This window comes from Toxorhynchites rutilus, chromosome 3 (assembly GCF_029784135.1).
Source record: "Toxorhynchites rutilus septentrionalis strain SRP chromosome 3, ASM2978413v1, whole genome shotgun sequence".
Taxonomy (NCBI): domain Eukaryota; kingdom Metazoa; phylum Arthropoda; class Insecta; order Diptera; family Culicidae; genus Toxorhynchites; species Toxorhynchites rutilus.
In genome coordinates this window covers 7,387,264-7,403,499 of record NC_073746.1, presented here as the reverse complement: position 1 = coordinate 7,403,499, position 16,236 = coordinate 7,387,264, and the positions used below count along the sequence as shown (strand labels likewise).

Below are 16,236 nucleotides of genomic sequence, written 5' to 3'. Positions count from 1 at the left end.
CTCTAAGGGGAGGAGAGGGGAGGGTCTGTCTTTATTCTATCATATTTTCTGTATCAAACATTTATTCAATGTAACGGAGAAACATGTTATTTGCAAGTGGTTGAAAAATCTTAAACGAGAATTGCGTCTGAAAATATTTTTTTTCCTTTATTGATTTAATTAGGCTCAAGTGGATAAAGAGCCACCATCAAGCAATACATTTTAAAACTATTTGAATATATTATAACTACATAATTATTAACTTAAGTCTAATTAGCTAAAACTACAGTGCAATATAAAAAAATATATAATTTATTCCTTCGTTGCCTCGTCGGTATTATCCTTGTCTGGAACAGTGCCTGTGGTGGGTCGTAACAACTACATCGCCAGTTGATATAGCAACGGTATCCCTTGGTAGTGAGTGCCTCCTTCTGAAAATAATTTGATATTATAATGATGAGTTTTGAGGTAAATTCAACGGGGTCGATTAGAAGTGTAATTGTCGATTAAATAGTGTAAACGGCTAAATAAATACCTCTTGATAGGATCTCTAGAGCTTTCAGGCACTCGTCGAAGAGTATAGCGATCTTCCTTTTCATCTTTCCATCCTAATTCTGAGTACTTGCTAACGGTCAATGTTGAATAGTTCTTAATATACATCGAATTACATTGTCCTCATGTAAAAACGAATAGGAGATTCAGACCACAGAGCAGAGATTGACAAAGAAGTTCACTTTGATAAACCGCTCAGTCGCTAATCGTTCACCTAAGTGAACCAGTTCTTTTGAACCGTACTTCCGCTCTTTCGCGGTAACAATAATGGTATAAAGAACAACATTGAATGTTAGCTGGAAACCAATAAACATAGGCAGAAATATAGAAAAATAATAGGCATAGATTCATTTCCGATAAACAGAATGTATAAATATAACAAATGAATTGAAAATGCTTTTAGTTCAGCTGCACTTCATTCGTTCCCGAAAAGTTCGTTCATTCGTATTGCTAAATACGGTTTTTTTGAAAATGAACGACCGTTCGTTCAATTTCTTGGCGAACTAGTTCTTTCGTATCGTTTATGAACAGTTTGTCCATCTCTATCATATAGATTGATACCCGCATTGTATGCAAACATGTTGTTTGTTGTTCTTCCCCCACAGCGAGAGCAGCGACTAAATCTAAAAAACATACCCTTTTTATTTGTTAGATTGTTACTTGTTTTACTATCTTTACTGTTTGTGTTATGATAAAAAAAAAAGCTGAATGTATTTCGTTTCTAATGGTATATAATATAACATATGCAGCAATAACGATTTTACTTAATATGCATTTGAAATCCCTCAATTTTTCGTTACATTTTTCGTAGGTTCAATATAGGAATCAAACACGTAGTTCTACGTCAAAAATTGAACATCACGTGGAAGACAGACTCATTTAACAAAGATGAAAAATTTCCTGAAATTATTGAATTTTGGTATTTACTTTTGATAAATCCATCTTGAATATTCAGAACGAAACAAGCCCCGCGACAGTCACAGAAAATAAATTACTCGTATATTCACCCAGTTTTTTTTTATTTTACCCCCGCGTAATACGTACCTCGTAAAAAAACCGCGTTGAAGAAATGAAAAAATTTTGAACAAATATAACATGATTTTGTGGAATTATGTGATTCATAACTCACACGAAAGCCCTCTGATTCTATAGAAACGGTAATTTTTCATGTTATATGTCAATATTTTTTAGTAGTTGAAGTTAGCATCGTTAGTGCTTGAGTGTCAGGATTTCGACTGCGCACCAAATGTTTTTTTTAATTTCGAGACCAAAAATACCCTATCATAAAATAAAACAAATGAAATGTTCAATGTCAATGAAGGAAATACACACCTTCCGGATTTTTCGATATGTTATTTAAAAAGTTGGAGTGTTTTGTTCGAGACATGACCGCATAGTTGGAGTAGGAATATGTTAAGATTTTCATTGAATGTTGGTTTGAAATATCTAGAACACGATACTCCGTAATCGCAGTATATTGGAAATAAGGTCTCATTTCATCTCTATATATAAAGTTTAGCCAATTTGGCAATGATTGTCAGGGAATATCCAAATCGATTGGTGTAAAAATCTCGTGAATCCATTAAGAAATTGGACAATTGACCGACAATTTGTTTTTCAATTTGTACTTGAGAGACGAATCCTACATAGAAAAAATTCAGATTTTCAAAACTGATATTGATTTGGAAGAAAATCCGAGCAGAAAACCAGCCGCATTACAACAATATGCAATCAACGTCAAATGCAAATTCCATTCCGCCAACACTCGTGGAACCGAATTCAGCTCCTGGAGAAGTATCTCCTCTTCTGGACCCAATTTGACCTCCTATAGTAAGACTTACGGAACAATCGGCAGCCGGCGACAGACGCTTTTTGAAGGCACGCCTACGGGACTCTAGAATAATGGACACAGTGAGGACGTATCTTTCCTTCCTCCACGGCCACGACAACGGCTGTTTGTATTCGTGGAAAAACAAGAACTAGTGCATCTGTAATGCTGCTGCATGCAGCTGAAGGTCTACCAACAGACACAAACCTTTGCGTGAAATTTTCCTGTAAATGCACGAAGAACTGGGAATTTCACGCATTCCTTTCCAGTGAACGTACGCAACGGCTACAACATGCTAGGGAAGCAAAATTTTCAACGACGCTGACGCGCCCTTTACAGGGAATAAGTAGTCGAAAAACTAGTCGAAAAAATAGTAAAAATTTTGATAAATTGTCAAAATTGCAATCGCATGAAAAGCCCAGCAAAAATGTAAGAAATTTATCAAAATCTTTTACCCACTTCTTTCAATGTTATTCTTGCAACTGAAACTGTAAAACTTATAACCGAAAAACATAAAGAATTTGAACAAGTTTGGGTAAAAGTATCTATAGCTGGCGAAGTACACATGTGTATTTCTGACCCGAACGTGCAAATAAAAAGTCGTATGAATTATTTGTTCAAACGGCAAATCGAATTACATAAAAACTAGAACCAGAAGTGAAATTGCATATCTATGCCAACTTCAATCAAAATAAAGTAGGCTTCATTCCCGATAACGATAATGAATGCATTCTACTTCCAGTCGTCGGGAAAAATGAAACCCTTCATTATGTATTTAACGAAATTGCACATCTCGGTTTTAATCAAATGAATCACGCAAAAAATTCCCAAAATTATTATTTAGACCTATTATTTACTAACAGAACCGACGACTTTTGAGTGAATAAGTCCAAGACTCCTCTTTGGAAAAATGAAAAATTTCACAGAGCAGTTGAATACTCAATCTTTGTACATAACAGACAGTTGCCCATCGACTGGGAGTACGAAGAAGTACCGGAATACAACAAGACGAATTTTGAAGCAATTAAATGTAGCCTACAAGCCATAGAATGGCATACTTTATTAAACAGCGAACGAGATGTCAACTTATCCGTACATATTCTTCACGAAATTCTGAACAACATAATATCAGAATTTGTGCCGAAGAAAAAAAAACTAAGAAATTCAACCAGCAAATATCCTATTTGGTATAACGCTCAAAATTTAAAGAATAGAAAACAAAAAAACACACAAAAAATACAAAATAGACAAAAGTAATCAAAATTTGCTGGAATATCAGAATATTTCCCAAGAACTAAATTTTACCATTAAAAGTGCACACGAAAAGTATATTAGAAAGGTCGAAACAGAAGTCAAATAATGTCCGAAGAAATTCTTTAATTACGTAAAGTCCATGTTCAAAGGCTATAACTTTCCATCGCAGATGCATCTCGATGAAGATGTAGGGCATTCTTCCAACGAAATTTGTAATCTCTTTGCAAATTCCTTTCAGGAAGTATATATTACATTTTCCGAAGAATTCCGATCTGGACTACTTTTCATTTTTACCGGAACATCCAAATGCCATATGGGTAAACTATCTTTCACAACAAGAAATATGCCATGCATTAAAGAAATGAGATGGAACGAAAGGACCAGGACCTGACGGAATAGCACCACTATTTCTGAAGAACCTGGCTAATGAACTCCCTTATATGCATTTTCAATACGTCACTACAAACTGGAATATTCCCAGAACAATGGAAACAATCTTTTTTAGTATCATTAAATAATGGAACAAGGACTTTTAAACTGGCTCAATTCTTATCTAACAAATCGTGAACAAATTGTTCATTTTCAAAATTCTCTCTCAAATCCAATAAAAGTCTCTTCGGGAGTCCCACAAGACTCTTATCTTGGTCCTCTTCTTTTCATTCTGTACGTTAATGGCATCGCCTTCGTTCTCAAGCGTATAAATGTACTTAAAAAAAAATAAACATTTAGCAGAACAAATCATGTACCAAATATTGTAATACGTCTTGGAAAACAAAATGTAGAAAAATGTGAAAGATTGAGAGATCTAGGCATCGCTCTGGACTGTAAACTCACATTCATAGAACACTACAACTCTGTAATCAATAAGGCAAATAGTGTGTTATGCTTTGTCAAGCGCTTCTCACATAACTTCCAGGACTCATACACAATGAAGCTTTTGTATATCACATATGTAAGGTCCATTCTGGAATACTGTAACATCATTTTGAACCCGTATATGGTCGTACATGAAGAACGCATTGAGTCAGTCCAGAAACAGTTTCTCTTATTTGCACTCCGAAAGTTGAACTGGACCTCATTTCACTTCCTTCATATGAAGCACGCTGCATGCTCATAAACATCCAAGCACTAAAAGAACGCCTTAAATTTGCAATGGTTTCTTTTGGTAATGATCTAATTTCGCAAAGAGTACAATCAGCTGAATTACTAGAAAAATTAAATTTATATGTACCTGGGCGTCAACTAAGAACACGCAATTTGTTTCTAACCAAAGCATCCAGAACAAATTATGCAAACATGATGCATATATACAATCAGCACTGCGAATTAATTGACACAACAATGAATAAAAAACAGCTAAAAAGAAACATGTACCGTAGGAATAATATTAAACTTAAGAAAACATTGTAAAATTAATATATAAGTATGTAGTCTACATTTGTTTAACGAAAATGAATAAATAAATTTAATAAATGGTCGTTAGTATCTCAAGCGGCATAAAATGAAAGAAAATGTTCGTCTTTGTGGTACAAAAATGCACTTCAGTTAGTTGCCTTCCGATAGCGATAAACTTGTCATTGATCGAATATCCACCGAGCGCGTGCCTCGTTCAACCAATTAGCTCGTTACAATGTCTGTAATAATCTAGATCAGGTGTTAACATCAAACAATCATGTTCAACTTACATCCGGGGGCAATCCCCCGCTCTCGTAGCGCACATCGGTAGGGCTGTCGTGCTCCCGGGTCCCACTTGCCGTAACATGTCCTATCCATCACTTCTCCTCGTCGGTATGCACCAGCTTTACGAACACCGTTAAACTTCACGAATAACCACACGCCTCCATATCACACAATATTCACACTAAATTTTCACTATTTTCTCCTCTCGATGTTTGTGTTCACCATCGGTGCTCGCAGTTTACTAGGTGGGTTATAATTCACCTTTTTATCGGCCATAAATTAGTTCCCGCCGTATTTAATGAATTAACTTGTGCCGCACAATCAATCTAAAAATACAAAATACATCAAATTTTCATCATTTTTTTTCACTTCATATGCACAGTTACACTTCGCGCGACTAATGATCATCGAGGTTCCTTCTAACGATCATCATCATGAAAGTGTACCCGAATAAAATGTCACTCTTCTCGCCAACGCTCGCAGCAATCAGACGAGCCACTATGTAAACACAGAAATTATGAAAACATATCACTTTTCATTTCGATATTGCATTTTGGGGAGATGTGACATAAATAGCTTGTGCGAGGGATTCGCGTCCGGCAATTGGTACGGTACTAAAACTCTGCTAATCAATTACACACAAACACTTGTAACCGCCACCGATTGTTGATCAACAAAAACAACGCCGACCTGTTGCACCTGGGCAGCATACACGCGGTGAACTAGCGCCTACCACCCACCGCGGATAAATGTAACACGTTGACGTATTGAACCCCGGTTGTGCGCGCTGTTGACTCATCAACGAACTGACTGACCGTGTACTGCAACCGCTCAAAGACAAAACCCGACAGTTTCCACTAGAACCAATGTCCCTTCCTCCAATCCCCCAGTGCGAGAGTTGGCGCTTTTCCGCGCTTTTTCCACCGACGCCCATTCGTCGTAGACATTGACGCCGAGTTTCCTTCAGTCGACATGTTCGAGAACGCGACGTGTTCCCCCTCTCCCTCATTTGTTTCACACTCTCTCATCCTACCATTGGGGGAGGCACTCGAAGAGAAATTAGCTTGGATATTGTGTTGTGTTGTGTTTGCTTCTTGTGATGAAGTTCGGTGCGCATTCTTTTATTAGCATTTGCGCTATCTCTAAACAACATCTGGGCCGCAGCATCCCGCGTTCAGGTTGGGCCAGTATGGGCGCGATCGCGAAAATCACAATGGATGATAGAAATTGAACAGATGAGAACGAAAACGTTACTAAGCAGCAACATGGGATCACAGTGTTCAGAATGTGTGAGATGATCAATGAATTTCATTTTTTTTAATCCAACAGAAGATGCACCGTTGAAGAATATTTGCTGCTCAAATCAAGTTTTGTGTTGTGCTACATATTCAACAGCTCTCCCGGAAAGAGACGACCATGGTTGTTTGTTTGCTTAGAATTATTATAACACAGCAGTGAGCGACTTGTTCCTGCCCACTCATCTCCTCTTTCATGTGATTTGTAGACAGCATCGGTTGTAACAAACCGTCGTGCCGTCGGTGGTGACTCTTTGACACAATATTCGTCTCTAAATAGTTTGAGTTATGGGTCGAATGTGGAGCGCAAGAAACCCTAAAGAACACCTCGCTATCGCTAAGGTGTGAACGGCCGGCAATTCAGAAAGAGGGACAAAAGGAAAAATGATTGAATGTTCTAAAATAAATTGAAACAAATCTAGAATATGGTAGAATAGCATTTTTGACGTAGGATTACGTTTCTCAAAAACATAATAAAGGTACAAATTGAAAAATTAAAATCGATCACATCGGGAAAATTGTCCAATTTCGAACGCTGATGACTCAGTCATGGATTGGTCGTGGATTGATAATATTTTTGCGTCAATCGATTTTGACACTCTATAGCAATTTATTACATTGAAGAAAACAATATATTAGGCTGTCAAAAAAGTCCTGCGGTATTTCCGCGAGGTGTCGTTGTAAGCGCGTAGTTCTAGTTGTATTCATTGTATCGAGTCATACTATAGCTTGTTGGAATGTATTTTTGCGCGCTATAATATAGTCCTTGACATTGTTTTGTTTGGTTAAGTCGTTCGTTAGTTATAGTGTCGCAAATATGGAGCAAAATAAAGAGAAAATCCGACATATTTTACAGTACTACTATGACAAAGGCTAAAATGCATCTCAAGCTGCCAATAAAATTTGTGCCCGATACATGTTCCATTTCCACCGCACAACGATGGTTTCAACGTTTTAGTTCTGGTGTAGAGGTCGTCGAAGATGCGCCACGCTCCGGAAGGCCTGTCGTCGAAAATTGCGACAAAATCGCTGAATTAGCCGAGAAAGACCGGCATAGTAGCAGCCGTAGCATCGGCCAAGAGCTGGGGATAAGTCATCATACCGTTATTAACCATTTGAAGAAGCTTGGATTCACAAAGAAGCTCGATGTATGGGTGCCACACACGTTGACGCAAAAAAACATCTTTGACCATATCGACGCATGTGAATCGCTGCTGAATCGCAACAAAACCGACCCGTTTCTGAAGCGGATGGTGACTGGCGATGAAAAGTGGGTCACTTACGACAACGTGAAGCGCAAACGGTCGTGGTCGAAGCCCGCTGAAGCGGCTCAGACGGTGGCCAAGCCCTCATTAACGGCCAGGAAGGTTCTGCTGTGTGTTTGGTGGGATTGTCAGGGAATAATCTACTATGAGCTGCTTCCCTATGGCCAAACGCTCAATCCGGACCTGTACTGCCAACAACTGGACCGCTTGAAGGTAGCACTCATGAAGAAGAGGCCATCTTTGATAAACAGAGGCCGCATTGTCTTCCATCAGGACACAGGCCACACACTTCTTTGGTGACGCGCCAGAAGCTCCGGGAGCTCGGATGGGAGGTTCTTTTGCATCCGCCGTATAGTCCGGACCTTGCACCAAGTGACTACCACCTGTTTTTGTCCATGGCGAACGAGCAAGGTAGTCGGAAGTTTGCCACAAAAGAGGCCTGTGAAAATTGGCTATCCGAGTTTTTTGCCAATAAGGAAGCGAGCTTCTATAACAGGGGTATTATGAAGTTGGCATCTCGTTGGGAACAAGTCATCGAACAAAACGGCGCATATTTGACTTAAAACAGATGATTGTAACTAATTTTATGAACAAATGAAAATTCAAAAAAAATACCGCAGGACTTTTTTGACAGCCATAAAACAATTTGGCATTTTGATATCATGAAACAAACTAGTGAAGAATTGAAAAATCTCAACCTTCATCCGAACGGAAATCTCGCGTTCTGAATGGTCGAAATCGAGGACACAAGCTTTCTCTTGTACTCACAATTATTGATCAGTAATCTCTTGATGGATTGACGAGATTTTTACATCAATCAATTTGGGCATACCAATGAATAAAACAATATATTCTATGAAATTAAATACCAACAATCGAAAAATCTCAAGCAGTATCACAATGAAAATTCCGCGTTATGATTGGTCGATTCGCAAACACAATCTTTTCTCTCACATCCAATGCACTGCACTCTGTAGAATACAGGACTGTGCATCGGAATATGCGTATGTGTTTCATTTTCTCCTGATGTGTGGTACACATATCACATACTTCTGAAGGCCGAGTATAATTTATGTTAGTTTTTTGCTGATGCTAAACATTTTACTCTCCGAGTTTGAAGTCACCTCAAATTTGAATTTTCCAAATCGACCATTTCAAGCTTCTATTATTCAAACCATTATCATCATGACCAATGAAACAGTCAAGTGACAGCGGCTCCTCCACTCAATTGAGAGAATTTCGTATCGGGCAAATCGTATCGGCGCAAATCGCTACAAATTGCTAAGTGTCTTTGCAAATAAACGAAAACTGCATCGCAAGTTCCACCCCTTGTTATTTATTAGCCAGTCAAAATTGCATAAAAGACGAGATCTAGCAGCGAAAGGCATTCACACTTTACGCACTTCTCGTTTGATGTATCTGGTGTTTTTTTTAAATATCTTCGTCTCGGAGATTTGCAGCCTCTCGGGCTAGTTAATTCCTGCATAGTAGGCGTTGTTATAACCTTCAAGTTCTTCATCACAATATAACGGTCGTCATGTCACGTTTGAACTTTTCATTTGTACACAGCTCTTCCGGATGGTGATTTACCTGTGCTAGCTATCAATAACGAACCAATCCTATTTATAAACAAATTGACCAATCTTGGCGTAATTTTTACCTCCAATTTAAGTCGGGAATCGCATTCTCGAAAACTCTCAAGTGGGTAAAATTTTCGGTGTGCTTAAGGTGAAGGTGGAAGGGAGCCATTGTAGTAGTACAGGTCGGACTCGATTATCCGGAATTTTAGACTCGATTATCCGGAGTATTTTATTTTTGATTATCGGAAATTTTGAATAATTTGTATAATAATTCTATATTGAATAGCTAATATGGGTATCAAAAGAAAAGGCTTGACTAGTAGAACACAGTTATTTATGAAAATGCAGATCCAAAATGGTCCCACCGCAAGATGGCGCCATATATATTTGTATCACAACCCCATCAATATGGGTATCAAATGAAAGGGCTTGACTAGTAGAACACAGAGTTATTTATGAAAAATGCCCAAAAATGTATCAAAAGAAAGTTCAAGTTCTCGACTAGTAGAACATAGCAGATAATGAAAAATCCAATTTCGAAATGGCCGCAGTCCTCAAACAACTAATTACTTTTTGAACGGTTTCATTCAGCTTGACCTGTTTCTATGTATGTTTGAATGTTTGTTGGGTTGTCCTACATTAATAGAAAATTTACCCCGTTCCTGTTAAATTATTGATCTGAAATTTGGAACATACATTTAATTCTACTATCATCATAAAACTGCGTATTCCATGATCCTGGAAAATTCAATTTGGCCGCCGCAAAAAAATGGCTGAATAGTTTGATTTGGAGAATACACTACACTATGAACAACATAAATTCGGAAGGTCGCCGTTACAAAATGGTCGACTATGTATTTTTTGCAATCCCCTCAATATTGGTATCAAATGAAATGATTTGACTAATAGAATACAGTACAGGTCGGATTCGATTATATACAGACTCGATTATATGTGATTCGATTATATACAATTTTGGACTCGATTATATTCAGTTTGGAAAAAAATATTTTTTTTATATTTCAAATATGACTTATGTCATGAAGAAATGTAATATTTCAACGTTAAGGTGAAGTTTATATGGCTATTACATGTACAGGGGGTAAAAATCATGATTTTTGAGGATTTTGCTTGAATTTTCACCAGGAATTTTTTATATCGATATTGCAGCCAAATTAAGAAAGATAGAAGTTGTGCGTCAAAGAACAAATTGTGGAGCGGTTAAAGAACTTCATTTTCATTGATAGAAACAATCTAGTTTAATATAAATTTTTAGGATAAAATTAATAATAACACTTTAAAAAATTTTAACCTTTAAGTGTTTCACTCCCAAAATGTTATTTAAATTCATTAATTTAGTTGTTCCACTACTATACAGGGTAACTTCGATATAACGTACATTTCGCTTTCAAAATTGTACGTTGTATCGAATTGTACGTTATATCGAAGCATAACAAAGAACTCACAAACGTAGCCTATAATACATTATTGTGTTGCTGTTTAAGCAAAGATAATGAATAAATTCATTTAGAAGATGAAGCTAGCCTTTCTCATGACATTTCGCTTCGTACTGTTGATTAAAGCTTGATTCATTTAGAATCCGGAATCACAAAACCAGCTGTATTTCGGGATTGATCAAAGGTACAAAACATATATCGAGTGTCGTTATATCGAGGGTACGTTATATCGAAGTTTCCCTGTATCATGTACTAAATTTTCTCATCTTTCAAATGAAAGCATCAAAATCGTCTTCCGTAGCGTAGCTTTTTGATGTAGAGCCAGTATGAAGCAACAGAGTCCGAAACAAAAAAAAAAGTGATGTAACTCTGTCATTGTTGAAATTCAAACATATGCGTAGGAAGATTTTTTTAATCAAATATGATCGTCTATCACCCTCTGGGGGAATCTGTTTTTTTTAATGTGAGAAATGTGTTTTCTGACTTTAAGGGGATGAATCAAAAATCAAATTCCTCTTTTATTTTCAAAAAAATTAAAAATACATGCAAAAAAAACAAATAAAGAGAAAAAATTATTTTGACTCGATTATCCGGAGTGAAAAAAAAATCAATACTCCAGATAATCGAGTCCGACCTGTATAGGTAAAACCACATAAATGTATATAGATATAGGTAAAACCCTTTCGAGTGTAACACGAGCAAATTTATAACACATGAGAATTGGGGCTCTACAGGTATTAACAAGTTCTTCCGCACAGTAATTCGATGTTGATAATTCCTTAATATTTTGATCGTTGATCGTATTTTTTCACTTTTTTTTCACGTTGAAGAGCCATAAACCTTCTCTTTGTTGGCCGAGGCCTTTTGATTGATTGTAATACTTTTCCGTTAACTATTTTTGAAAGCATAGGCAGCCGTGGTCGTGTTCCGAGCTCTGCAATATAATTTGCTTAACCAGTGTTAAAGTTGCTGAAACTTACATTATAGAATACATTACGTAAAAATAATAATTGTATTGATATCAACACAATTCTATTTTATTGATTTTCATGACATGAAACGCTATAACACAGGAATAACATTTTATTGAGTGGTTTTTATAGCTGTTTCGATGATGATGTCTGACATCAGTGTCGAAAAAGTAACGATGTTTTCACAAACAAAACCATTGCGGAAAATTGAAAAAATGAAAATTTAACTTTCAGAGCACTAGCTCGAGTTTTCCGACGATTTTCACTATACAGTGCGACAACAGATGAAAATTTAATATCTTGTGAGTAATCGATTAGAGTTTGGTTGATATTACTTGATGGAAAGTGTGCGAAAACAATCATTTTCTTCACACTGTTTCGCAAAATTATTGATTTTCGAGCGAGGGGTGAGGGAGGGAGATGAATGAAATGAGCGCCATTGTGGCAGCCATTTGTGGCTTCCTTCCACCTTCACCTTAAACAGTTAGATTTAATTACCAAATATTTCGACGACAAAATCAAACTCAAGCTTTTCAAAACGCTAGTTTTTTCTCATTTTATGTATGGGGCCTTGTATACACCAATGCCACTCAACAATCAATGAACAGGCTAAAAGTAGCTTTGAACTGTTACATAAGGTATGTTTTCAATATTCCTAGAATGGGAAGGGTTTCGCCTTTACAAAAACAGTTATCGGGATGATCTCTTAACCTATTCTATAAGTACCAATCCCGAGATACAACTGGTTTTATGAGCCCTATGGTTTTATGAGGCTAAATGAGTCAAGCTTTAATCAACAGTATGAAGGGAACAGTGACGTAGTGAGGGTAGACAGTGCCCCCGGCAAACTATGAAAATGGCGCCCCAAAAAAATACCACCTTATTTGATTTTTTCACTAACTTTGAGTTTCTGACATTTTGAGAAAGCTACTCACTTATACCAAAGTTCACTTTGAGCAGTTTATCCGTATCATTACCAGCTTCGCTTATTCTCTAGTCAAAGCTTTGCCTTGCGTACTTTAACTGAAGCAAAATGAATCTTAATTGCATTTAAATCAAGATCTGCTCACGATTCATTTTCGATCGAAAAAATTACCAAGTCATTGAGTCGGTCTTGGTTCATTTTAGAACGCAGATAATTTACAATCAACTTACGATTGCTGAAACTGTGCACGATGCGTGGTCTGTGCCATTTTTACTTTAGTGTAAACCAGACTAGCAAGCTCTTCCATTCCAGCACAAAAATTTTCTTTCAATAACACAGACATTATTCAGAAGTATGCGTTCTTATAATGCAGCTTAAGAAATAAAGTGTGTTTCAGTAAGAATTTGGTCGCTTATTTTTATTCACTTCAGGGCCCCTAGTTGTCACATCGAGAAACTATTGACAGCGTTTTGATCCGGGTGGTTTGTTTATTCAGTAGTACAGAATTCGTCAAGATTGAAGGATACATCCAAATGTTATCGACGATGGAACGCGAAAGGCGAAAAAAAAATCGCACAACCACATTGAGAACCCGACGTGGTCGGGAGGAAAGATTGCAAAATTTAAAAAAAAAAAAAAATGAAAAAAATTTAACTGAAATTTAACTCTATTTTGATTTATTCAAAAAATCACAGTACTTTCTGATCATAGGGTACGTGAAAATGGATTTTTAGACAAAAAGTCGGTAACACATTTTACCTTGTCAAGCGTAGGGTAGGTTCAAATTTGTTTACGCAGATACATTTTCCTGTAAGTTGATGATTTGGCGAGGGATCTGTAGTTGTGGTACGACGACAATGGTTGTCATCACTGCGGGAAAAATTACAAGGAGGCGTGTCTTCTGAACAGGATTTTGCCATTCATTTTATCACACAATGGTCCAGTGAAGTTCTGGCCTGACTTGACAAGCTGCCATTACAGCCGTGATGCCATGGTATAAGGAGAACAAAATCGACTTCATTGAAAAAACTATCAATCCACCAAATCGTTCGGATTTTCGAGAGATATTGGACAATATCAAAGGCAAATTGAAGAAATGTGTCAGAACCATCAAGAATACGATTTAAATGCACCACTTTTCCAAGAAGATAGCAAATCACACGAAAAGTTCGAAAATTCATCCGAACAGACGACGAATGATTTTCATGTTTTTTAACCTTAAAGTTGATAAACCTACAAAACAACATCCTTCCCTTTTTTCTCCGTCATTTCTATGCTTCGATTTCAAATCGTTACAGAACCTCTCTTCAACTGTTCATGAACCATTCTACAGTATCTGTTGATTATTTTTTGATTAGTACTCGAATTTTGATAGAAGTCGGGTGAAACCGACACATTTGAAAAAACGAATGAAAACTTGTTACAATAATTTTAAAGTATTATCTATATACTTATCTATATACTACTATCTGGTTATCTATATACTACTATCTGACCCGGCAAACTTCGTCCCGCCAAAAATTTGTTTTTGTTATCAATACCTTCAAACATTCACGTTTTCTCACTAAGCGCAAGTTCATGAGTCCAATCGCAGAACTGTTCATTGATTGATCTGCTAATCGACCCCGTTGAGTTTACCTTTGGTTTTGGCTGTTTTATTAGTTCAGCTCCGCCGTTTTGTCTTTCGAATATAAACAAGAGACACGTACAAAAAGTAAGAACGCATTTTTCCTGTCTGTGAAACACAAACCAGGTGTCGGTTTTACCCTGACTGAAGGTGTCGGTGTTACCCCGAATGAACTCGAAATTTCAAAACAATGTTTTCGAGAAATCATGAGCAATAACACTACCTACCATCTCACAAATTACATTGAACAATGATTTACAATGAATTAAGCTCATAAAAGTATCGAATTTTTCACAATTTTCCAACTGAAACACTTTAATTTCACGAGCGTAATTTTACATGAACTGTCTCATGTTTGCTGGCCGGTTCTGTTTTGACAGCAGAGCGACTTCCGCAGATGTAAGGTACCTCGAGACGTAAGAAATGACAAGTATATACAGGAGACATCGGAAAATTTCCAAATTATTGTTTCTAACTGAAAAAAATCAGAGGGTGTCGGTTTAACCCACAGTGTCAGTTTTTCCCTGATTTCCCCTAATGTGGTGTTGGGTGTTTCAATTTTGCGAAAATCAGAGAGAGCTTATTGATTTTATTAATGTACGGACAGAAGCAACTACTCATGATGGATGTTTTGACGTAGAACTACGTCAAATCAGAAAACAGGTCACGTTTTTATGAAATAAAGTTAACGTTAATAACTATTTTTGCCGCGAACGGATTTTGGCGATTTACATACTAACGGAATCGGAAATTCCGTAAAATTTGTTTAATGTGCTAAACATTAGAATCCCTTGGTTTGTAAATTTTTTTTTTTTATCTGTATTATAGTGACTTTCAACTCATTTGGCTGGTTCGTCACTTTTACTTCCATTTTTTGGAAGAATGTCGGGAGTGAGAATTGAACTCGTGACCTTTAGCGTGAGAGGTATGGATGTTACCACTACGCCAGATCGCCTCCACAGAGGTTTGTAAATGGTTAAAATTCATGAAAACTTCAAGCATTTCCATTTTCCCATACATTTGTTCTATCCATTTGTGTGCTTTCCTGAACAGAGCTGTCAATAACGAGCAACTTATCGACGACCAACGGAGGGGAAATCGTAGGATTCAAAGTCTCCGTGAACAAAGGAAAAGTAGAAGAATGAAGGGGAATACTTGCCTAGAGTATAAACAGTGGATCTCACTGAGACAAACTTTCATTCGGCATCGGACTGTTGAGCAATCCAGTTCACTTTGCTTTCGCTGCGCTTCGATCTAAGATTGGACCCCACCAGTGGTAATCCAACTTGGATATCGTCGTTTGGTTTTTCTGTTTCTGTTTTTTCAGTTTTTCTGTTTTTCGCGTTATTCGTATCGTGTGTTGTTTTCCGCGTCATAAATTGGACGCTTCGCGTAGTGTGTGATGAGTAAGAAGAAGAGGAATGCAGGCTCGAGCCCTGCAAAAAATGAACGCATTGCCAGGGGCAATAAAATTTCGAGCAAGCGTCATCTAATGATGCACGCGATGTTGATGCAGTGAAAAGCGCTCGCACTGAACCGAGCCCTCGCGAGTGGAACACCGCATCGAATAACAGCGGAGTAGGCGATTTCGGCGCGTCGGTCGAAAATGTAAACGCCGTTACCCAGGCAGCAACCAAAATCAAGCTCCCCCCGCTGATGGTGAAGGCAGTCGCTCTTGACAAACTCATCAGCGAATTCGCATTGATGGGTGTTACAGCAGAATACAAGCTGTGTGGCATAATTCAGTCTTCCGTCATCATAAGGGCTTCGTTGGTGCCTTTGAGAATGCATCAATGCATTAAACTGACGTTATGGCGAAGCAA

The 16,236-nt window shown here is 37.4% G+C and overlaps 1 protein-coding gene across 3 annotated transcripts in view; it reads right to left on the bottom strand.

The window, feature by feature from the left end:
• The window catches only part of LOC129779532 (leupaxin), a 126,607-nt gene extending 120,916 nt beyond the window's left edge, over positions 1 to 5,691 (bottom strand). Inside the window, exon 1 of one of the 3 annotated variants that reach the window (XM_055787077.1) lies at positions 5,299 to 5,691. In XM_055787077.1, coding sequence (XP_055643052.1) covers positions 5,299 to 5,386 — 88 coding nt within the window. In that variant the 5' untranslated portion in view covers positions 5,387 to 5,691. The remainder of the gene's footprint in view (positions 1 to 5,298) is intronic. The other 2 variants (XM_055787076.1, XM_055787084.1) reach the window with 2 other exon arrangements.
• Between the last annotated feature and the right edge of the window lie 10,545 nt (positions 5,692 to 16,236).